Below are 23,233 nucleotides of genomic sequence, written 5' to 3' on the forward strand. Positions count from 1 at the left end.
TACAACTCCCATGATCCCTAGCCACAGTAGCCAATAGCTAGGGATTATGGGAGTTGTAGGCCAACATCTGCAGGAGGGCCGAAGTTGAGAAGCCCTGGTCTAATCCCTTGAACTGCATTGTATCCAAGTGCGTGGAGATTTGAAGGCTGACACATTCAAGATTCTAATGTTGCCACTACATGTGCCTACCTCCATCATTTCCAAAATGGCAGGCTGGGGGATATGGGCCATTGAAATGTTTAAATGTATGTGCTTCCTGTGAGATTTATCCTCACTTATATTTATTAATTTTACATAGGAACTTAGGCAGCTGCCATATACTGAGTCAAACCATTGGTTCCTCTAGCTTGGTACTGTCTACCCAGACGGGCAGCAGCTTCTCCAAGGTTGTATGCAGGAATCTCTCTCAGCCCTATCTTGGAGATGCTGCCAGGGTGGGAATTTGGAACCTCAGATGCTCTTCCCAGAGCAGCCCCATCCCCTAAGGGGAATATCTTACATGTGGTCTCTCACTCAAATGCAACCAGGGCAGACCCTGCTTAGCAAAAGGGACAACTCATGCTTTTTACCACAAGACCAGCTCTTCTCCTCCCTGCACTAGTTCTGTGTGGGGAGCTTCCTTCTGAGTAAATGGGTGAAGGATTGCTCTGTAGGAGGTTATTCTTCCTTTACAAAATACAACAAATATGTATATACTGCTTTTCAACAAAAGTTCCCAAAGCAGTTTGCAGAGACATAAATAAATAGTAGTAGCAGTAGTACATAAGAACAGGACAGCTGGATCAGGCCCAAGGCTCCTCTAGTCCAGCAACCTGTTTCCCACAGTGGCCCACCAAATGCCTCTGGGAAGCCCATGGGCAAGAGAAGAAGGCAAGGCCCCTCAGCTTGCTGTTGCTCCTCTGCAACTGGGATTTGGAGGAATCCTGCCTCTGAGCCTGGAAGTAGCTTCAGAACTAGTAGTCATAGACCTGCCCTCTGTGAATTTGTCTATGCCCCTTTTAAAGTCATCCAAGCTGGTGGCCATCACCATGTCCTGTGGCAGTGAGTTCCACAGTCTGATTATGGATTATGTGAAAAAGACCTCCTCTTGTTGGCCCTATATTTCCTGTCAATTATGGGATGACCTCTGATTCTACTGTTGTGAGAGAGGGAGAAAAATTCCCATCTCTCCAAATCATGCATAGTTTATAAGCTTCTATCATGTCTCTTCTCAGTCACCATTATTCTAAACTAAAAAGTCCCAGAAGTGGTAGTAGATTTTGTGAGAAGCCCAGAGAACTCATACCTTCACAGACCAAAAGTCAAAGGACAGGAGGAGCAGGATGATGACAAAGCAAGCCACGAAGCTTCGGCTGAACCAGTCACAGAACAAGTAGGTCACGATGGCGCTCACTCGGAAAAACAGGTGGAAAAAGGTGGCCAGTGGGTGCCTAAGTGAAGAATTCAGAACATGCAGGAGCTGCGTGAGAAGAGATGACAGGGCTGGTTTGCACCGCAAGAGACATCTGATGCCAGATCCCACCATACCGAGAAACAGGAAGCTGCCTGATATTTGGTCCATCTCGCTCTACCCAGACTGGCAGCGGCTTTTCCAAGGTTGCAGGCAGGAGTCTCAGCCCATCTGGGAGATGCTGCCAGGGAGGAACCTTCTGCATGCAAGTGTGTCGGTGCTCTAGAGCAGGGATTCTCAACGTTGGATCCCCAAATGTTATTGGACTTCAGCTCCCATAATCCCCAGCCTTTGGTTGGGGATTATGGAGGTTGAAGTCCAATAACATCTGGGAACCCAACGTTGAGAATCCCTGCTCTGGAGAATGATAAGGAATGCCCCCCCAAAAGCCCTGGTTCCTTCCAAAGGGCCATGGAATGCATTCCTATGGCCATTTGGAAGGAGGGACATTATTGTCTACACAGACTGGCAGCAGCTTCTCCAAGGTTGCAGGCAGGAGTCTCTCTCAGCCCATTTAAGAAATGCTTCCAGGGAGGGAATCTGGGACCTTCTGCATGCATTGCAAGCATGCCAATGCTCTTCCCATCCCCTGAGGGGAATATCTTACAGTGCTCACACATGTAGTCTCCCATAAAAATGCAAATCAGGGCAGACCCTGCTTAGCAAAGGGGACAATTCATGCTTGCTACCACAAGACCCACTCTCCTCCCTGTGATGACCTTTGCGGTCATCAGGTAAGCACCCTCTTCAATTAGCAGGGCCAGAAGTGGGGAGTGGTGACCCTTTCTCTTTTGCAGCCAACATCCCCCAAAGCCCCATGCTTCAAATCAGGGGCATCATTAGGAGAGGGCCATGGGGCATGAGACCCCAGAGAGTGGCTCAGAGCCCTGAATCTCATCAGCCCCCTCCCTTCCAGAAAGGAAGTGCAGCAAGGGAGAGAGAACTCGCAGCCTCACCTGGCTTGCTGCTGTCGCCACCTTCAAAGGTGAGACTTTGAGAAATATACATAATAGGGGGTGATTGAGTTTAATTGGGAACACAGGAAGCTGCCTTATACCGAGTCAGACCATTGGTCCATCTAGTCTACACAGACTGGCAGCAGGTATCTCCCAGGTTGCAGACAGGAGTCTCTGTCAGCCCGATCTTGGAGATGCTGCCAGGGAGGGAGCTTCGATCCTTCTGCATGTAAGCCTCCAGGTGCCCTTCCCAGAGTGGGTCACATGGCTGCCAGAACCTGCCTGCCACATCCCCTTAAGCAGGAGCCTGGTCTGCACCTTTTGCTGTCAGAACTCTTGGAGATGAGACCTTGAATTCTGGTTTGCCATCTGGTCTTGGCAAACTTTAAAGTATCTGCTGTGGAGTTGTAGAGAGCTCCAGAACGGCAGACTGCTGCTCTATAAGCAAAGGACGGAAGTGTAGGGTTCTCGGTTCCTCATCGTTGTGTTTGTTCCGTCTACATGTGTTCCCAAAAGGAGCCTGTGGTGGAGTTCCCCATTGCAGGAAGCAACCACCCCCAGAGTCACAAGGGAGTCTGCAGGAGCTATTTAAGAAGCAAACAAGATCTTGAGATTTTTGACTGCAGGGGGGAAATGCTTAGAAATGGAGTGTCCTTGCAGAGGTATTTGAAATTTGACGAGGGCAAGGTTGATTCCCTTCTTTGAGCATAGGGAGCCTTCCCAGGACGAGACACACATGATGTGTCTCTGCCATGCATTTGCCAGCTTCTGTTCAGTAGGGGCTTGTACTAACTAGCCGGTGGGGTGGGTGGGTCGGTGGGCACCAAAGGAGGCACAGCTGCCTCTGCTTCATGGCAGGTAAGGTTGTTCCTGTCCCTCCCGCCCTGCCTGGAGGTGGCAGGCTGGGCATTTGTCAGGTAGAACTGCAGACAGGTGGCATCTCCAGGTATGGCTGGGACAGACTCAAAGAGCCACTGCTAGTCAGTGTAGACAATAGTGTGCTAGATGGACCGATGGTCTGACTCAGTTGGAGGCAGTTTCCTCGGTGCCTTTGGCGATGGGGCCGTTGCTCGGGTAGAGCCCCTGCCTGGCATTGCAGAAGGTCCCAGGTTGTGCATCTTCAGGAAGGGCTCGGAGACACTCCTGCTGTAATCTTGGAGAGCCACTGCCAGTCAGTAACTCAGACCTGAGCTAGATGGACCAGGGGTCTGACTCTAGGTGGCTTCCTAGTTTCCTATCCAGCAAAGATCTTCTTTGCATCTTCTTAGCCATGATAGGGAATAGCCATGTCCAGAGGCAGCATACCTTGGAATATCAGGAACTGGGAACAGGCAATAAGGGAGGGCTTTTTCCACTCCACCCTGCTGGGGGTGCTTCCAGGGGAAGCAGGATGCTTGGTGTACCTTTGGTATGATCCAGCAGGGCTCTTCCTAAGTTCTTACCTCTGCTTCATTTACCTGATTTTTGCTTTCCTTAATGCCAGCTCCTCTTCATTTCCAAAGTCAAGAGACACATCTTCTGTGTCATCTGCCAAAATCTGGAAAAGGTTAAAAAAATAAAAAATAAACAAGGATGGGTATCGAAGGAGGGGCATTGTAGAGCCACCCCTCCCCATGGATACTGCCACCCATGTGGACCTACTTTCTCCACAGAGAGGAAGCCCACCATAAAGAGGCAGATGGCCTCTCTAGTAAGCAGATAACTCTGGGATAGCCTTTGCCCTCTCATGTGGTACTTAATGTCGGAGGCACTCCTGAACATAAGAACAGCCCTGCTGGATCAGGCCCAAGAATGCCCATCTAGTCCAGCATCCTGTTTCACACAGTGGCCCACCAGATGCATACAAAAGGGCTGTTCTCAGGACCCCAAACAGGGTCAGAGGAATGCCCAGCCAGGGCAGGAAAGCCATGCCACCTCCCAATTGGGGGTCATGTATTTGCTGCAAAGATCAAGATAGGAGGAGGGGAGAGTTATTGTGTGTGTCCCTATGCTGTCAGCAGGGTGCCGTTCACATTTCGGATGCCTTGTTTCGGATTTGAATGCTGCGATTTAGTGCTATAACATTGTATGTCAGTTGCAAAAACGGAGCTGTATTTTCCCATTGTAGGGAAATTTTCCCGTTGTAGATTCTGGGGATCATTTTCAATTCAATCCTGCCAGGCCAAAGCATTTTACCACAGTTGTAGCCTGTAATCTGGAAAGCGCCCAGTGGCTGGACTAGGAGACCTCCAAGGGATCATCCAGCTCTCAAATTCTATGGTTCCAGAATTAGCCTGGAGTCTTCAGAAGTAAGCATTCATTGCCAGCAGTGGTCCCTCTAATTTCCTTCATCTCTGTGTGGAATGAGTTTTGTTCTGGGGGTCAGTATCAAGGCAGTGTGCGTGCACCATGTGCATTCAGATTCAACCTAAGCGGGATCTGAAATTAACTGAGTGGAGAGGGAAGCAAAACTGATCTCCAGGTCTCTACTGAAAGCAAGTTAGATGTAATGGCTTCAGATTATTAAGAATATTGGAAGGCCCCAGAAACAGCTTTAGTCGGTGACCAGAAACCTGCTCACCTCAGCCTTAAACTTACCCCCATCACTCTTCTGGTGTGACAGTACCTCTGCTTCCTGTACCAATATGTCTGAATTAGCAATGATTAAAATAGGGACCACCCCCCCACAAGCCCCACAGGAAAAGTGTGGTTTCTGGGTCCCTTGATTTATAGCCCCAATTGCCTGCAACCCTCTCTGTGTGGAAACACCCTTAAGGGTCTGTTAAGCCAAATATATATTATTTCACAATAACTGCCTTGTGGCAGGCATCTCAGGTCAAGCCGTGGTTATTTCCTCAACTGCCTTGCTTTGCACCTTCACCGGGTTTCCCCTACAAATAACTGCAAAATTTTCTCACTTGCCATCACCTGTTTAAATCAAAACAAAACACCAACAGATCTAGGTATAATCAGTCATAAGTAAAGTAAAGTGTGCCGTCAAGTCAATTTCAACTCCTGGAGCCCACTGTGGTTTTCTAGGGGGTTACCATTGCCTCTTCCTGCACAGTATGAGATGATGCCTTTCAGCATCTTCCTATATCGCTGCTGCCTGATATATCCCATAGTCTGGGAAACATACCAGCGGGGATTTGAACTGGCAACCTTCTGCTTGTTAGTCAAGCATTTCCCCGCTGTGCCACTTAAGGTGGTGTATAATCAGTCATAGAAAAGCATAAAGAGTGTGGTCACTGTGCATGGGCTTTGGAGAGTACTCCAAAGTCTAACAGGCACAGTATTGCTGTTAACATGGAGTAATGTATTTATTTCTCAGGAATAGGAGGTTTTAAAATTACAATTTACCCTTTTCTATCACCACCACCCCTTTTGCTGTAAAATGGCCTTTAGGTTGCTTATCAAATTCAATGCAACCGAAAAGTCAGAACAGCAAAACCAGTAGCAGATTGCTGTGTGCTGCATTAGTCAAATGCATGGTGGTTGTGCATGTTGCATTTGGCCATTGTGGTGCAGGAGGATGGGCATTGTAGTCCAAAAGCATCGGGGGAGCCTTTTTTGGAACAGCACAGTTCTCATACAAGATGTTACTGATTGTTTCGAATATATCTCAGCAGCAGTTGCCAGGTGTACATCATGGCAGGATACATGGTGTTGCTGCTGTTCATTTAACATGTACACTCAAGACAAGATGAATCCCTTTCCCACTCAGATGCTGCTAATCTGAGAAAAAGCATAAAACAGAAGGAAGCTTACACCATTTCCAAGAAATTTGACTGACGTCTAGAGATGCAGAAAGCAGTCTGAACCTTGATGAACCCTAGAATGATGACAGTAGCAACTCACACACAAAAATGCTGAGGCATCCCCAAAAGTTAAAAGGGGGATGAAGTTTTCCAGGAACAGGGGCCAAATAACAGAAACATAGGAAGCTGCATAAAGTGATGCATATTGTATTGGGGCAAAACCCCCCAACTTTATATATTCACTGATGGGGTATGAGCCATTGGAGACGGCGACTGACCAGAAGAGAGATCTTGGGGTCCTGATGGACAGCTCTTTGAAAGTGTCAGCTCAGTGTTTCAGCTGTGAAAAAGGCAAATTCCATGCTAGGGATCATGAGGAAGGGGATTGAAAATAAAAATGCTAATATTATAATGCCCTTATACAAATCTATGGTGCGGTCAATTTGGAGTACTGCATACAGTTCTGGTCACCGTATCTTAAGAAGGACATTGTAGAACTGGAAAAGGTGCAGAAGATGGGAACCAAGGTGATCCAGTGTCCTGGAGTAACTGCCTTATGAGGCAAGGCTACAAAATCTGGGGCTTTTTAGTTTGGAAAAGTGGCAACTACCAGGGGTGAACCTAGGTAATTTGGATACCTGGACCGCCCAGCCCAGACTCCTAATCTGAGAAGGAGCATAAAACAGAAGAAAGCTTACACAGTTTCCAAGAAACCTAACTGAACTTAGCTGGGAATGTAAATATTCTGGGAAGCTAGCTTTTTAATAGGCAATTAATGCTTTCAAAGCAGTCTCCACCCCAAAGAGCTAATTAGAGGGAAGCACAGTCCACTTGGCTGTAGGCAGCCCGGCTAGGGAAACTCCAGTCTGGAATGGTTGAGACATTAATGTGACCATGTGTAGAGAAACGGAATGTCTTCCCAGCACTGGGATGAGCTCCTTATGAAGGGAAAGGGGATGGAGGATTCTAGGAAAGGAAGGGTGAGTCAGCCAGTCCACAATGTCTTTCTCCATGCTTTGTGGGGCAATCAGGAGCACAGAAAAGACATTTCACATACACTTATCCCAGCAAAAGCAAAACCAGTGTGCTGAAGCTTTTGGAAACGGGTAAGGCGGGGGTTCTCAAGCTTGGCTCCCCAGATGTTGGATCCCCAGATGTTGCCCTGTGGGCTCAGACTGGCCCACAGGGCAACAGGGCATATTCCTGGTGCGCTCCCCCAGGGGACGCCCCTGCGCCCCGACTCCCACCCTTAATTACCCATTTTGCTCAAAACTCGGCTCCCTTCCCACATACATTCCACCGCCCTCTCAGTGCCCCCAGTCTGGCCCTATTGTTGGACTTCAATTTCCATCATCCCAAGCCACAATAGCCAAAGGAATATGGGAGCTGAAGTCCAACAACATCTGAGGACCCACATTTGAGAATCCCTGCAGTAAGGTTAAATTGGCCAAACCTCCAAATCAGTCCAATGTGGGGTGCAGTCATCACATACTTTCACAAACCTGGCCTGCAGCCTTGTCAGTTGCACAGATACTCCAGCACCCTGCCCCCCGAAAAAACCTTTTGTTGAAAAACACAGCATATGTATTTTTAATAATAATGCTGCCACTGAATATCCATGTTGCATTTAGCTATCCTGGTCAGTGTTCCCTCTAACAGGGATTCCCAGATGTTGTTGACTACAACTCCCAGAATCCCCAGCTGCAGTGGCTTTTGCTTGAGGATTATGGGAGTTGTAGTCAACGACATTTGGGAATCCCTGTTAGAAGGAATACTGATCCTGGCTGCTAGCCAGGATCAATAGACCTCCATGAATTGGTCTAATCCTCTTTTAAGTCCATCTAAGCCAGGGGCCATCTTGTGGCAGCAAGCTCCTCCTCCTCCTCCAACATATTAATTGTTCCATACATCAATTCTGCATTGTGGGAAGGGCTTTATTTTGTCTGGCCTGATTCTACTGTCCCTCAGCTTCACACATTCACCATTGTAGGAAGAGCGGGATATATTATTATTATTATTATTATTATTATTATTATTATTATTATTTTATTTTATTTTATTTTATTTTACATTTATATCCTGCTCTTTCTCCAATGAGCCCAGAGCGTTATACTACATACTTGAGTTTCTCCTCACAACAACCCTGTGAAGTAGGTTAGGCTGAGAGAGAAGTGACTGGCCCAGAGTCACCCAGCTAGTTTCATGGCTGAATGGGGATTTGAACTCGGGTCTCCGCGGTCCTAGTCCAGCACTCTAACCACTACACCGCACTGGCTGATGTGTCCCCACTGATCTTCTGAGCGATGCCCCCATCAACCCCGCTTTCTCCTTTTCCTCTTTCCCCCATAGACCTCTTACTCTCACCTCCATGCCCAACACACCCCACCCCTGCTCCTCCCCAAGCATCTTCCATTGCCCCCCCCATCCTTCCTTTCAAATGCTTGCTCTTAAGACTTTTGCATGATCAAGCAATCCTCCATAGACTCCTTCAGGGAGACCCTGGCTTATCCTGCCTAACACCCCACTCCTTCCTCAGTGCCCATCCGCTGACCATGAGCCAACTTGAACCATTCCCCATGCTGTGCCCTTCATTCTCCTATCCTCATTCTCACCCCATGCATTGGGGTGGCCAACCCTGCAGGACGGGCCTGGAATCTCCAGGGACTGGCATCCATCTCCACGCGGCACTTGAAAGCAATCCCAGAGATTGGAAATGCCTTGATAGGGTCAAAAACACGGGGGCGGGAATCTCCAGGAATAGCTCCAGTTGGAGTTAAGGACCTTACCAGGCAGCCGAGTAACAACCCCAGAGGGCTCTCCCCACGGTGTACCCCCACCCCATCCCCACATCGCTCCCTCCCTTCCTCACCTGCTTCATCCTCCCAGCTGGCCTCTGCCGCCGCCTCTGCGGATGTGATGCTGCTGCTACTGCTGCTACTGCTGCATCCACCTTCCTCCTCCTGGCTGGTTGCTATGGAGACAGAGGAGCAGCGATGATGCAACACAATGCAGGGTGGGCCAAGCAGGCCCTGGGGAGGGGGAGTGAGCCGTAGGCAGCAAGGAGCGCCACCCGGACAGGAAGGGGTTGCCCGTGGACTGGGGGGGGGGACGCATGGGGTGTGGGACAAACTCTCATGTATGGAATGCTCCCCAATACCTTGCAGGGACTTCGAGGTAAATCCCCCTGATGCAGGAGGTTGTTCAGCATGGCTTTATGCCTCAGGGTATCTGAAGGTGTGTGTGTGTGTGTGTGTGTGTGTGTGTGTGTGTGTGTGTGTGTGTGTGAGAGAGAGAGAGAGAGAGAGAGGGGGGGGGACATAGGAAGCTGCCATATACTGAGTCAGACCATTGGTCTATCTAGCTCAGGATTGTCTTCACAGACTGGCAGCGGCGTCTCCAAGGTTGCAGGCAGGAATCTCTCTCAGCCCTTTCTTGGAAACGTTGCCAGGGAGGGAACTTGGGACCTTCTGCTCTTCCCAGAGCAGCTCCATCCCCTGCTAAGGGGAATATCTTGCTGTGCTCACACATCAAGTCTCCCATTCAGATGCAACCAGGGCAGACCCTGCTTAGCTATGGGGACCAGTCATGCTTGCCACCACAAGACCAGCTCTCCTCTCCCCATGCCCTAAGAGTGCAAGACCAGCATAACGAGTTGCCAAACAGCTGGGTCAAACAGCAAGATGCGTAACCCTTGCCTTTGTGAGTGACTGCCTTCATCACATAATGTTTACCCCCCCACACACACACACCACACAGACACACTGAATCCGATCAGCTTAGACAACAAAGGGTTCAGATTACATCCATTCTGCCTATCTAAAGCCGATGTAAAACATAGCAAGACACACATTTTGCAGTCTGTGCTTGTGTTTAATTCAGGAATTTCTCCATCCCCCTCCCTCAACAGAGTATGAGCCAATCTCAGGGGTGTATCTAGGGCAAATAGCACCTAGGGCAAGCACTGAAATCGCCCCCCCCCCCTTCGAACATCTGACACCCATCTTTCAGATAACTTTACCATAATATCGGCTCAAAAATACAAGTCAAGCTCATTAATTGATTTGATTTGATTTAATTAACAAATCTTTTAAGTTACAAATTATGGCACTACCTACCTTTATAGCATTTAAAGTGTCGGTATGAAGATGCAACACAATATTACACTATTTGTTGAAGTGATCTGTCTTGACCACTCTTTAAACAATAACCATTAAAGAATTGAGTATTTCCTGATAATTAATTACCGGGTGGGAGGAGCTGGTGACCTCAGACCATTAACCCTAGAAATATTCATCCTTAGGAACAACCTTGTTCTGAGATAATTACTCATAATACAAATAGCACAGAGAAACATGGGTTTGTTTGAATGATTATTAGAGAATGAGTTAGAAGTGAATTGATGCCAGTATTTTAGTAAATCTGATTGCTTAAATTATTACTTAAATTAAAATTAAAGAACATCTTCCGACCAGTAACAGTTGCATTCCAACTGACCTTGACCATCACAAGCTCCTCCTCCCTATTTGCATATGGAATCTCCACTGCCCAATCACCATGGTGATTCTGCTCATGAACTCTTGCAAGAGTTGCCACGCACGGGATTAGCCACGGGTACACTTTAGAGATCAGTCACGGGATTAGCCACGGGCATGCCTTATAAAGAGAGATAAAACAATACACGTATTAAATTTCAATATTAAAATATCAATCTATTAAACTCAAAAAACATAATATAACACTATAACAACAACAACAACAACATAAAATAGCACTAATTCTCCTGGGTAAAAAAAACACCATGTTTTTACTTGCTTTCTACAAGTTGTTATGGAAGCCAAGGAGTGGATGCCTACTGGGAGAACTCTCAAAAGCCTGGGGGCCACGACTGAGAAGGCCCTTAGCATCAAGAGAAGGCCGCTAGTATCAAAATCACAATTGTTGAGCTTCTTTGGAAGCTTTAGTCAGACTTAGCTTAAATAAGGAAATAACTTGCATGACTCGCCAAGTTGTCACCACAATTTTGGTTTGTTTCCCCCCCCACTTCATCTTTTTTTGACTCTAATGGGATGTGGACTCTTTTGCTTTGTTTACTAATACATAGACCATCTAGACTTTGTCTCAAATCCTCTTCAAACAGCAGATGCTGCCAGGATGAATCTTTTCAAGGAGATCTTGCCAAGGGTTCGAGAAATCCTATCCAATGCCTCTTCCTACCAGATTCAAATGTTGCTGAGCCTCATGTTGGAAGAAGGTGTTATTTCCAAGGAATATTGCCAGACCTTGCGCCAGGAAAAAGACCGAGATGATCTAGCGAGGAAGATTTCACTGAATCTGGTGGAAAAATGGGCCACGCATTTGAACACCATGCCTCCTCCCCATTGTTCACAGGTCGGAGGCAGCCGCATGGATGCTGCTGCTGCAGGGGCCAAGCTTGGAGGCTTGAGTGGTAAGCTTTCTTGATGTAATACCATCACTCATATTACATTTTAATCGAGGCAACATTTTAATCAAGTGGAAATTTGCTTTGCATCCATTCTCTGTTCTCTGAGCAAGGCTTCTGGCTGGTATGTTTTGTTAAAAAATTTTTTTACATCCCCCCCTTTGAGCCAGGCCCAAACCAGTTCGGCCTCAAGCCAAACTGGGGCCCATCTTGACGTGCTCGAAACAGAATCGGGCCCAGTTTGAAGCGAACTGGGTTTTCTAGTTCCGTGCACGCCCCAACCCAATTCCTCTCTCTCACATGATCATTCCCTCCTCCTCCTACCTAGTTTACTCACTCATGATCGAAAACCAGTAGCATGCACGACTTGTCCTGTTTTGTATTCTTACATTCTTGTGAGTTCAGTTGCTGTTTGTGCCCTCAAAACCCCACATGTTAAAAATATTGTGTGTGGGGGGTGGTGAGGATGATGCTTAACTTACAGTGGAGCGCAGTGGTGTGGGGGTGCTCCAAAACCCTTTAGGTCCAGGCTCCAAAATTACCTAGATGCACCTCTGGCAACAGTTCAAAATTGCTAGGCTGTGCCCTGCATGGCGATGATGATGATGATAATTAATAATTAATGGTGGTGGTGGTAATGATGCCTTGGTGTTCGGGGGCAGGCATTGGCATGCATGTGCAATAGAGACCAGATGCATCCACCCTCCTCTTGACCAAGAGTGGTGAATTCTAACGAGCTGGGGCGAGGGGTGGGGTGGGGTGCTAAGGAGGCACAGCTGACTCTTCTTCACAGAGCCCCATTTGCTCCCCTCTCCCCTACCCGCTCTGCCTGCAGGCTGGACATTCGTCTGTGCAAAAAAACCCTGTCAAATGGCCAGCCTGCAGGCATTGCAGGGCAGGAGGAGAGCTGGTCTTGTGGTAGCAAGCATTAATTGTCCCCTTTGCGAAGAAAGGTCTGCCCTGGTTTGCATTTGAATGGTAGACTACATGTGTGAGCTCTGCAAGATATTCCTCTTGGGATGGGGCTGCCGCTCTGGAAAGAGCACCTGCAAGCTTGCATGCATAAGTTTTTTTAAAGTCTTTATACCGCCCAGAGATGTAAGTTTTGGGCGGTATAAAAATATGTTAAATAAATAAAATAAAATAATAAATAAAAATAAGTTCCACGTTTCCTCCCTGACAGCCTCTCCAAGATAGGGCTGAGAGAGATTCCTGACTGTGACCTTGGAAAAGCCACTGCCAGTCTGTGTAGACAATACTGAGCGAGATGGACCGATGGTCTGCCTCAGTAGAAGGCAGCTTCCTTTGTTCCTGTGGGAGCCACCCAAGCTGTTGAGAAGCAGAGGCAGCTGTGCCTCCTTTGGCACACACACACACACTCACCGCCCACCCCTGCTCATTTGGACAAGACTCTCCTGCTGTTGATATTTCTAGAGACTCTGGAGAGGGAACTGCATCCCGAAAACTGACAATACTAGCAATTCACACACTAGCAAAATTTTAACAAAGCATTGGGGAGCTGAGATTTGCTCACCATTCAGTCGGCTGAGCTAGACAGAAATGGGATAAGAAGCGTGTTGCAGAGGGTTGATAGCTCAGTGTTAGAGGACACGCTTTGCATGCAGAACGTCTTAAGTATTGGGCAGCTTCCTGTGTTTGTACATATTCCATCTTCTGCAACATATAGAAGTTCATAAGAACAGCCCAGATGGATCAGGCCCAAGGCCTATCTAGTCCAGCATCCTGTTCTACACAGTGGCCCACCAGATGCCTCTGGAGAACCCACAGGCAAGAGCTGAGGACATGCCACTCTTCTACTGCTACTCCCCTGCAACTGGTATTTAGTGGCATCTTGCCTCTGAGGCTGGAGGTGGCCTGTAGCCCTCAGACCAGTAGCCACTGACAGACCTGTCCCCCATGAATTTTTCTAAGCCCCTTTTAAAGCCATCCAAGCTGGTAGCCATCACCACATCCTGTGGCAAAGTACTCCCTCTTCTGTTCCTTGGCAGAAAAGTCAATGTGAACAGAAAGGTTAGGAAGATAGGAAGCTGCCTTACACTGAGTCAGACACTTGGTCCATCTAGTTCAGGTTGATCCAGAGTAGTTTGTCTACTCTGGCTGGCAGCAGCTCTCCAAGGTTCCAGGCAGGAGTCTCTCTCAGCCCTACCTGTGATATGAAATTCGGCTCATTTCATATCACCTGGACGCTTTCCAGACTAGACCCTACAACGGGGTCAGGATGAATCTCGGAAGGGTGCTTCCACACTTCCTATGTCTTGACACTGCAGTCCCTATGCGGACCACAGGGTGTCGTTCACATTTCCAGTGCCTTGTTGCGACTTTAATTACTGTGATATAGAGCAAGGACGTTGCATATCCAGCATGGAAAAGTTGCTCTTTGGGGGGGTGGGTTTGTTAGTTGCCGCGAGTCTGTGCCCCCTGCTGTTTACGGCCCGAATGTAACTTGCCCGAACGGAGGCATTGTTTTGCTGCTGCTGAGCAGCTAGTCTGGAAAGCACCCTGGAGTTAGTCAGTCAGTCTTTATTAATACAGCCAATGGCCAGAATTACAAAAATAAAATCATTTAGAATTAACAACTTCATTCCGAATAACACCACAAATATAACAGAATTTAGCAACATTGAGTAAGTTCTCCTCTTTACAATCCTTTAAAATTAAATTTAAATAATCAGTTTCAGTTAATCCTGGAAACAGGATAAGTTGAGGTGAAATGTATTTCTTCCTAATATCACTGTAAAATTGGCAATACAAAAGAACATGAGCCGTCGTCTCAACTTCTCCCGATCCACACGGACAAACACGGCAATGATAAGGAATATTTTGGAATCTCCCCTGCAGCACAGCTGTATTCAAGGCGTTACAACGGGCCAAAGTTAAAGCCCTACGAAATTTAGGTACTGTAAGAAGAGATACATATCTGGCTGGGGAATAGCTTACAGTTTCGACATTCAGGAAAACACCCCTAGGAATTAAACTCCTGTCAATCTGAGATTCCATATCGAGAATCCTTTCCTTAAGTCTGCCCCTAGCCTCCTCATAAGGCAAACTAAGGATGGCTGCAGGTGAAAATCCATAGTACTGCAATCTCGCTTCAATAGCTTCCAACCAGGCTGAGCGATAAGAATCTTGAAAAATCAATGAGACAATACCAATAGGCCTAAACATCAATTTGAGCCAATAGCTCAAAATGAAAAGCCATGCCCAGGCTTCAACTTTAATCAATCCTGCCTCAAGGCGCAGCACTACTCTGGGCACACAGCCAGGTACTTGAAAGATGTTTTTCAGAAAGGTTGATTGTATTGCCTCAACTTTCTCGAAATTGGAGTATAGCCCCAACTGAACACCATACAGTAGTTGAGCCCTTACCTTTGCATTAAATAGTTTGATGGCTGCTGGGACATACTGAGCACCTCTAGAGCGGAAAAAGGACTGGATCAAATTAGCACTTCTTCTTCCACTCTGGATAACATAATCTCTGTGCAGTAGTCGTGATCCAGTAGCAGAAAAAACAATCCCGAGATATTTGAATTGTTTCACTTGTTCAAGTTGGACTCCATTAAAAAACCAGCGATGTAAAATAGGACGTCTTGCAAATACCACAATTTTAGTTTTGGAACAATTAACTTCCAGCAGATTCAACTTACAATAATCATCAAGGGCACGCATAGCTCTCCTTAAACCCACTTGAGTTCTAGATAAAATTACCGCATCATCAGCATAAAGCAAAATGGACAAATGTCTTGTGCCTAACTTAGGTGGATGGTGATGCAGTTGATTCAAGTGAGCGATCAATGAATTAATATATAGGTTAAACAGCAAGGGAGCCAAAATGCATCCCTGTCTAACTCCTCTAGATACCAGTACTTCCTTAGTAAGATGCCCAACTCTAGAACAACGAACTCTGATCCTAGAATTATTATGAAGCTTGCGAATGAGGCATAGAAGATGACGATCAATTGTGGATTCAGACAGCTTAGACCATAATTTATCACGCGGGATCAGGTCAAATGCAGCCCTAAAATCGATAAAGGCGGCAAAAAGAGCAGCCTTATGAGCAAGCACATATTTCCCAACAAGATGTTGAAGGATTAAAGCCGGATCCAAAACTGATCGATCCGCTCTAAATCCAAATTGCTCATCCGATAGAATGTTTTCTCTATCGCACCAATCCACCAATTTGCCATACAGATGCCTAGCATAGAGTTTAGCAATAGCACCCTGGAGTTGCTGCCAGAGTGTGAACCCGGACCTTCTGCATGCAAAGCTGATGCTCTGCCACTGAGCTAGAGCGCCATCTCTGGGCTGCAGCAGAGTGAAGCTAGCAAAGATGACATGACAGCATTTGTGAAGCTAGCAAAGATGAAAGCCACGGTCATAGATCCCCACTGGCTTTCTTTGCATCCTTGCATGGAAAGCTTCGTTCATGTCTGAATGAAGGATTGTCTAAAAAGACTTTTGTTCTGAAGTCAGTGATGGGTGTAGCCCGGCACAAAGGGAGACATGCTCCGCTCCTGTCTGATCCAGACAGGAATAATACAGAAAGTGAAACAGCCTCATGTCCACTTTCACTTCTGCTAGCCAGCATGAGCTGTTTACAGTGAGCAAGGTAATCTCATGCAAAGCATCAATTTTGTTCCGGGAGGTGGTTTGCTTTAAGGTTGGAGGGGGACTTCCGGAGTATTTCCAGGGCTCTGGTAAGTTGCTGCAGACAGAGGGCCTCCATGGAGGGGACAGAAGCTTATGTGTGTGAATGGACTAGACCTGCCTCTCAGTGAGTTCAGCAAATGGCAGGTTTTATTTAAAAGCGCTCAGGAGGGTGAGGGAGGGTCCCTTGCAGGGGAGGGGAGCAGTCTGCTGTCGACCTCTATCTTGACCAATTTCTTCACAATATTCATTGTACTAGAATAAAGGGAAATTTCCTCTTAGCACTCCTTTTTGGGATTCCCCTGATGTGTTTGTGGCCAGCTGCTTTCATTTTGCACTGGAGAAAGAGAGGGAGTTTCTTTCTGTTGCCGGGCTTCTGTGCTTGTGCCTGTAGCTCTCGTGCATCCAGGATGACTTCTTGTAGCCCTGAACACTGCATCCAGCCACAGGGACTTGAAAGGGGACAATTACTGGAACGCCATTTCCAAGGTCAGCCTTCTTTCTCCCCTACTTCCTGCTGCCTGCCTGTCTCACTTTCCCAGGGACAGTCCCTGTTTCTACTGCGTTTCCATTGTTCTGTCCGCTGGCGGAACCTTGGCAGGGAATCTTCAGTGTTCTTACTAGGGTGCGCATGCATGCGCAGGTGCTCTTCCCCCTGGACTTCTGGGGGGAAGTCCAGGGCCTCCACACCCCCTGGTGCCCCCCCCAAATCCTCTTTAGTCTGTCCCGGATGCTGTGGTTGCCTTGCCGTACCATGCTGTGCCTGGCGGCCGAGCATGACTGTGACCTGCACCAGGTGACTGAGTGTGACCTCTGCGTTAGAGACAGAGTGGGGAAAGCAATATGTGGGATAGGAATATGTTAAGTTGCATGTTGAAATGTTTCTGCTCGTGCATATTTGCATAAATAGACCTGTTTTATATTCTTACATTCTTGTGAGTTCAGGTGCTGTTTGTGCCCTCAAGAACCCATGTGTTAAAAAATACTGTGTGTGTCACGTTGTGTAGGATGATGTGTCAAAAATACTGTGTGTGTCACGTAGGGGGATGATGCTTAACTTGCAGCCTTGGGTTGGGGGCGGGGGTAGCTATACACTACAGCAGTCCCTGACCAGGTATGGGCAGCCTCACTATGTTTTATATCTGCCCCCTAGTCTCAGTGTTGTTTTTTAAAAAACCCAATTAAAAACACATTTTTAAAGAGGCTTTTAAATGTTTTATCTGCTGCTTATATCTGGTAGGTTATTTAGTTTTTGTAGTTCTCAGTTTTTAGCTTTCTAAATAACTTTTAATTTGAAACTTTAAAAAAATTGCAATTTTAAATGTGGTTTTAGCCTGCTATTTTAACTTAACTTGTTTAACTTTTCTCTTATTTTACATTGTATCTGTTTTATTAATGTCGTGAGCTGCCCCAAGCTGTAGTGTACTGAAGTGGCGGGGTATAAATCTTTTAAATAAACAAACAAATAAATAATTTATTTGCATCCTGCATGGAAAGCAGAGGGAAGTAGCAATGTCTGAATGAAGAAGGATTTTCTAAAAAATGAAGTCTCTGAGTGGGCAATGGATGCAATCTGTCTCTAATGCAGATGCCTGTGCCTGAAATCAAGGGCACCACGTACAGTGCAAAGTCCTTTCTGTTATTCTGCAGCTGCTACTATGCACTGTTGACAGCACATTAAAAAACGACTTCCTAGAATCAAAGCCACCAAATGAACACGGCATACAGGCAGTGTCGGACACACTCCATCAATCATACACATTGATGGATACACTCCATCAATGTGTAGCCATAGGCAGGGGCCCTCAGGTAGCAATCCTTAGACTGAGAATTGGGATTAACTGGTCGTCTTGTCCAGATTTTCCTTTTTGATTGTGAATGATTTTCATTCCCCATGCAGCCAGCTCCATTGAGAAGCTAAGCATGATGTAAAATGTTCTTTTTTACACCGGCACTTTCCAGATTAAACCTTACAACGGTGTCACTATGGATCTGCGAAGTCTGCTTTTTGTACAGACAAGTGTTGTGACACCACAGTCCCTGCACTGACAGCAAGGTGCTGTGCACATTTCCGATGCCTTCGTTTGGATTTTACCTTTGCATTATAGTGTGACAACATTGCAAGTCCATTGCAGGCAAACAGTTGTATTTTCCCATTGTGAGATTCTGGGGAACATTTTCTGTACAATCCTGCCAAACTGAAACATTTTACCCCCGTTGCAGTGTGTAATCTGGAAAGCACCACCCAGTTACAGTCAGTTTACTAATACAAACTGCTTCAGAAATCAGTAGAAACTTTTGCTGAGTAAAATAATGCAGCAGAGCAGAGATGTGTAAGTAACCCTGTGGCAAGCACAGTGTTTCTCAGTGCAGCGAGAGCAGATGTGTGTTGCAAATGATCAAGGGCTTCTGATTTTCATCTGCGGAATGTTAGGAGGGTTAGGCTTGGGTTGCTATGGGACAGAAAATTTCGAGACATGGCGAAGAAGATGCTGTTCATGCCGTGCTTATGGGTGGATTTTGCAGTATAATTCATTGTGGCTGTGCTATTGTGGTTTGTGAGATGTGTGCCTTTTCCTGGTGAAAGGCTACAGCGACAAAAATAATAGTATCACCCAGATCTTGTAATGAAAGATCTGTGGCTTTGTTCATTGTTTGTAGAACTTTTTGGATAAGGTGCCAGGCAGTAGCAACAAGAGAGCGGTGGAAACACCTAGGTCCCTCAGCAAGATTTCAGTTAAATCTCTGAGTAGGAAAGGGATGTGTCTTGCACACACTAATGTATTTGACTGTGCAGTGATACTAAGGCACTGCACGGTGACCCTCCTGCCATCTTGAACCGATGTGAGCAGGTTTTAGGATGTCTTTCCAGCATATCTTTAAACCTGAAGAATAAGCTAGTCTATTGGTTATTAAAAGGATAGCCTACTGCGGAGTGAATAACTCCCGCAGACACCAGACAACATTGCCTTTAGCAGTGTGTCAGGGTCAGACACTTGGGCAGAAACTGACACTATGAGAGTTGGGGTGTTAGAAATATGTTCCTATTTTTGAAGGGGAAGTACATCTGCTCTCACCTGCCAAAGAGTACAAAGGAGCTGGAATGATGATTGACAAGCAATGGGCACATTTGTTAAAAATGTGGTTATGAACTAATTTTTTTAATTTTAATAATATTGGTACAATTAATTTCCAGCAGGTTTGGCTTCTTCTCTTAACATTATTGCTGCTATGCGCTGGAATTGATAGGACTGCTACAGTCTGCATAAGAAACTACCTTGCACTGAGTCAGACTCTTGGACCACCTAATTCAACATCAGCATTGCCTTCACTGACTGGCAGCAGCTCTGCATTGTCTTAGGCAGCGAAAGGTTTTCCCCAGGCCTACCTGGGGGGCAGTGTTTCCTCTCACAGGGACTCCCAGATGTTGTTGACTGCAATTCCCAGAATCCCCAGCTATAATAGCTTTTGCTTGGGAATTCTGGGAGTTGTAGTCAACAAAATCTGTGAATCCCTGTTGGCGGGGTGTGCTTTCAAGGACTGAACCTGGGACCTTCTGCATGCAAAGCTGGGGCTCAGCCTCTGAGCCAGAAGGCCCATGTACCAACCCATCTTTGTTGAACACACAGACTGGTCCCTTGGTGAGACTACAGTTCCCAAGACCTTCTTTGTCGAACACCCAGGCTGTTCCATTTATAAGACTACGTTCCCAAGACCCTTTCATTTGATCTTCTGACAGATGAGCAGACTGGAAACTGGTTTGAAGCTGCTTAATGTAGACATGGTTGCAATGCCTGGAACAGAGATTAGTGGAAGCTCCACAGACAAGTCTTGTCTCTACTAGGCTGTTATCATCTGACATGAAAAAAACAATCACCAATCATCACACTTATTATGAAAACAATCTATCTATATATAAAACACTAAGGCAATGCATGGCATGTTGGAGTGTACTGGAGTGGGCGTGGCCTTTTAAAGCCATGGCAGTGTGGCAGAGATGGCTGCTGCCAGTCTGTGTAGACAATACTGAGCAAGATGGACCTATGGTCTGACTCAGTATATGGCAGCTTCCTATGTTCCTAAGATGCCTCTAAATACCAGTTGCAGGAGAGCAACAGCAGGAGAGAGGGCATGCCCTCTCAAAGGCATCTGGTAGGCCACTGTGTAAAATAGGATGCTGGACTAGATAGAACTTTGGCCTGATCCAGCAGGGCTGTTCTTGTGTCTTTTAGGTGGTTTCCTGTCATACTCATTTCTCCTAGAATGTTAAAAAGCCTGGGATTATGGGAGCAAAATAGTGTATCGAATTATTATTACTAGTGTCTGTCTCATTCCTCTCACCCATTGGCCAAGGAACACAGGGTGCTGGTTGGACTATTTTTAAAAATAAGTTCCTCTGCCCTTTTCATGCACGCCAGGAAAAAAGCTGGATGCTATTACATCCAAAGGTCAGGGGGCCGAAAAATCCAGGACAGAGGCTTTGCAAAAACGCTGATCTGAGCCTTCCACCCCAGTTTCTGGGAGGGGTGCCAGTAGTTTGAGGAGGCTGCTTTGGTTTCGAATTCCATGCAAAAAGTATTTTCTTACCTATTGCCAGGACATAACCGAAAGGGTTGGACAATGTTTTGTTTTCATCTAAGTGTCTGGCACCTGATGATTGCATCATGGTTACCCAGTTGGAACTCTGAAAAGAAAAGAGGGGAAGGGAAGGGAAATATTAATTCTGTGTTTCCGAAAGGTTTAGCAGGAAAATCATGTGATTATCAGGAAATGGAAGGACACTTTGGCAGCTAAAGTTGCCAAGCCTGTAAAACATGACGCTTAAGATAGTGAAGCAGGCCAAGTCTGGGAGGGGATTGTTTACAGTTATTGTCTTTAAGCAGAACAAGGAGAGGAGAGCTGGTCTTGTGGCAGCAAGCAGGACTTGTCCCCTTAGCTAAGCAGGGTCTGCCCTGGTTGCATATGAATGGGAAACTAGAATTGTGAGCACTGGAAGATAGTCCCCTTGGGGGATGGAGCTGCTCTGGGAAGAGCATCTAGGTTCCAAGTTCCCTCTCTGGCATCTCCAAGATAGGGCTCAGAGAGATTCCTGCCTGCAACCTTGGAGAAGCCGCTGCCAGTCTGTGAAGACTATACTGAGCTAGATAGACCAATGGTCTGACTCAGTATATGGCAGTTTCCTATGTTCCTAAGGCACATGAAGCATGGCTTATTACTGATTTCGGTTGTAAGTTCCTTGGGAGCAGAGACCTCTCAGTTGCATGATGTTTGTCACCTTTTAATTGGTCTGACCTGGAGTATTATCTGGGTTTTCCAGTTTTCTGCCCATGGGTTATAATAATTTTTAATCTGCAGTTTTATTTGTTTGTCACTGTTTAATAGTGTATTTTATTTTTAAATTCCCAATATTGTTCAGAAATGGCAATCCATTTATTTTATATTGGAGCCAGTGTGGTGTAGTGGTTAGAGTGCTGGACTAGGACCGGGGAGACCCGAGTTCAAATCCCCATTCAGCCATGATACGAGCTGGGTGACTCTGGGCCAGTCACTTCTCTCTCGACCTAACCGACTTCACAGGGTTGTTGTGAGGAGAAACCTAAGTATGTAGTACACTGCTCTGGGCTCCTTGAAGGAAGAGCGGGATATAAATGTAAAAATAATAATAATTATTATTATTATTACATGCTACTCCTTAGATTCATCAGACCTTGAGCAGCTAGGACTTGTGTTTTATAGCTGTTTCTCTCACAAACACGAAGTAATCTTATTTAGATTTGACTAAGAGTTTTTTTAAAAACAACTCACGCACACACGCACACACACACACATGTTTTTGATGTCTGTTCAATTAATTTTAGATCCCGCTCAGGTTGAATAGGGAAGGCCCTACTCTGAGTGCATGTGTGCACACACTGCCTTGATACTGTTGCCCATATCAAAACTTATTCTGCACACAGATGAAAAAAATTAGAGAGAACACTTATAGTGACTCACACATCTACCTAAAACTCCTTTTAGGCAGTAGACCAAAATGACTATTTATTGCTGTTTGTTTTTTATTTATTTCAGATAACATCATGGATCCAGGGGTCTTAGCTGGGAAGAGCTGTCTGGATCTGTTGGACAGCGAGGACGATCCTTGGGTCCTGTACATTGAAGAGGAAGCTAAGTTTGCCACAGGTGGTACGTTAGAGCATAATGGACATTTCCTTTGGGGGTGCTATGTGCTCCTTTAATTTCCACAATGCGTGAACAAGGCAGAAGGTCCTTCTTGCCAGCTTCAGGATTCCAAGCATCTCACCCAGATTGCTTAGCCCACCCAGATTCGCCCAGGTTTCAGATTTGTTTTTGTTTTAAAACTAAGCTCTAGCCCTTGTAGAAGCGGAGTTATGGAGCAAAACGTGCAGTCACTATTCTGCTCAGAAATTATTTTCAAGCCAATTTACATAATATGCAAATTAGGCACCCGGATTTGGAAAGCCGGAATATGGCCAGCCTAGCCGGAAGCAGCATTTCCAGGGCCCTTCTGGGCTGGCTCTTCCGAAGGAGCAAACGAAGACACCTTGGCCCAGGGAGGTGTTGCAGCTGCTGTCAGCCGGCCCCTCTCCTAGCAGGCTTGCTGCCTCCTCTGCTTTGGCCACAGTGGATCACTGGGCACAGAAAAGCAGGCTGGTGAAGGAGGAGGAGGAGGCACGTGCTGGCACCCAGAAAGCACCACCTTCTCGCTTCCTCCAGGAGTCCCGATAAATAGGACACACAAGATCCACAAGAACATTTCCTGACTTCAAAACAAAACAAAACTTACGAGCAGCCACGTGTATTGCAAGGGATAGGTCAGGCCTGGCCTGAGTAACAGCACTGTTGTTGGTGATGCTGAACTTCCTCCACCCTGTTTTCCTGATCTAAGGGCCACACTAAATATAGCCATGCACATGTCATTGTCTGTTTTGTCGGTATACGGCCCAACTGACACATGCCCTCAGGG

At 46.4% G+C, this 23,233-nt stretch overlaps 2 protein-coding genes across 15 annotated transcripts in view; one reads left to right on the forward strand and one right to left on the reverse strand.

Annotated features, from left to right (window-relative positions):
- TVP23A (trans-golgi network vesicle protein 23 homolog A) overlaps nt 1-10,661 on the reverse strand; it is an 18,192-nt gene extending 7,531 nt beyond the window's left edge. For 4 of the 5 annotated variants that reach the window (XM_053275855.1, XM_053275853.1, XM_053275852.1 and 1 more), the window contains exons 1-4: nt 9,301-9,366; nt 9,013-9,114; nt 3,864-3,943; nt 1,286-1,430 (exon numbers count right to left, since the gene is read on the reverse strand). In XM_053275855.1, coding sequence (XP_053131830.1) covers nt 1,286-1,430; nt 3,864-3,943; nt 9,013-9,114; nt 9,301-9,351 — 378 coding nt within the window. In that variant the 5' untranslated portion in view covers nt 9,352-9,366. Of the gene's footprint in view, nt 1-1,285; nt 1,431-3,863; nt 3,944-9,012; nt 9,115-9,300; nt 9,367-10,637 lie in introns of those variants that run through there. The other variant, XM_053275854.1, reaches the window with a different exon arrangement.
- Nucleotides 9,252-23,233, forward strand: part of CIITA (class II major histocompatibility complex transactivator) — a 36,541-nt gene continuing 22,559 nt past the window's right edge. For 2 of the 10 annotated variants that reach the window (XR_008311937.1, XM_053275837.1), the window contains exons 1-3: nt 9,254-9,317; nt 11,245-11,589; nt 22,318-22,431. Coding sequence is in view for 9 of the 10 variants with exons in the window: in XM_053275837.1 (XP_053131812.1) it covers nt 9,278-9,317; nt 11,245-11,589; nt 22,318-22,431 (499 nt within the window). In the remaining variant the exon portion in view is untranslated. The other 8 variants (XM_053275842.1, XM_053275839.1, XM_053275840.1 and 5 more) reach the window with 8 other exon arrangements.

Source organism: Hemicordylus capensis, chromosome 13 (assembly GCF_027244095.1).
Source record: "Hemicordylus capensis ecotype Gifberg chromosome 13, rHemCap1.1.pri, whole genome shotgun sequence".
In the NCBI taxonomy this organism is placed as follows: domain Eukaryota; kingdom Metazoa; phylum Chordata; class Lepidosauria; order Squamata; family Cordylidae; genus Hemicordylus; species Hemicordylus capensis.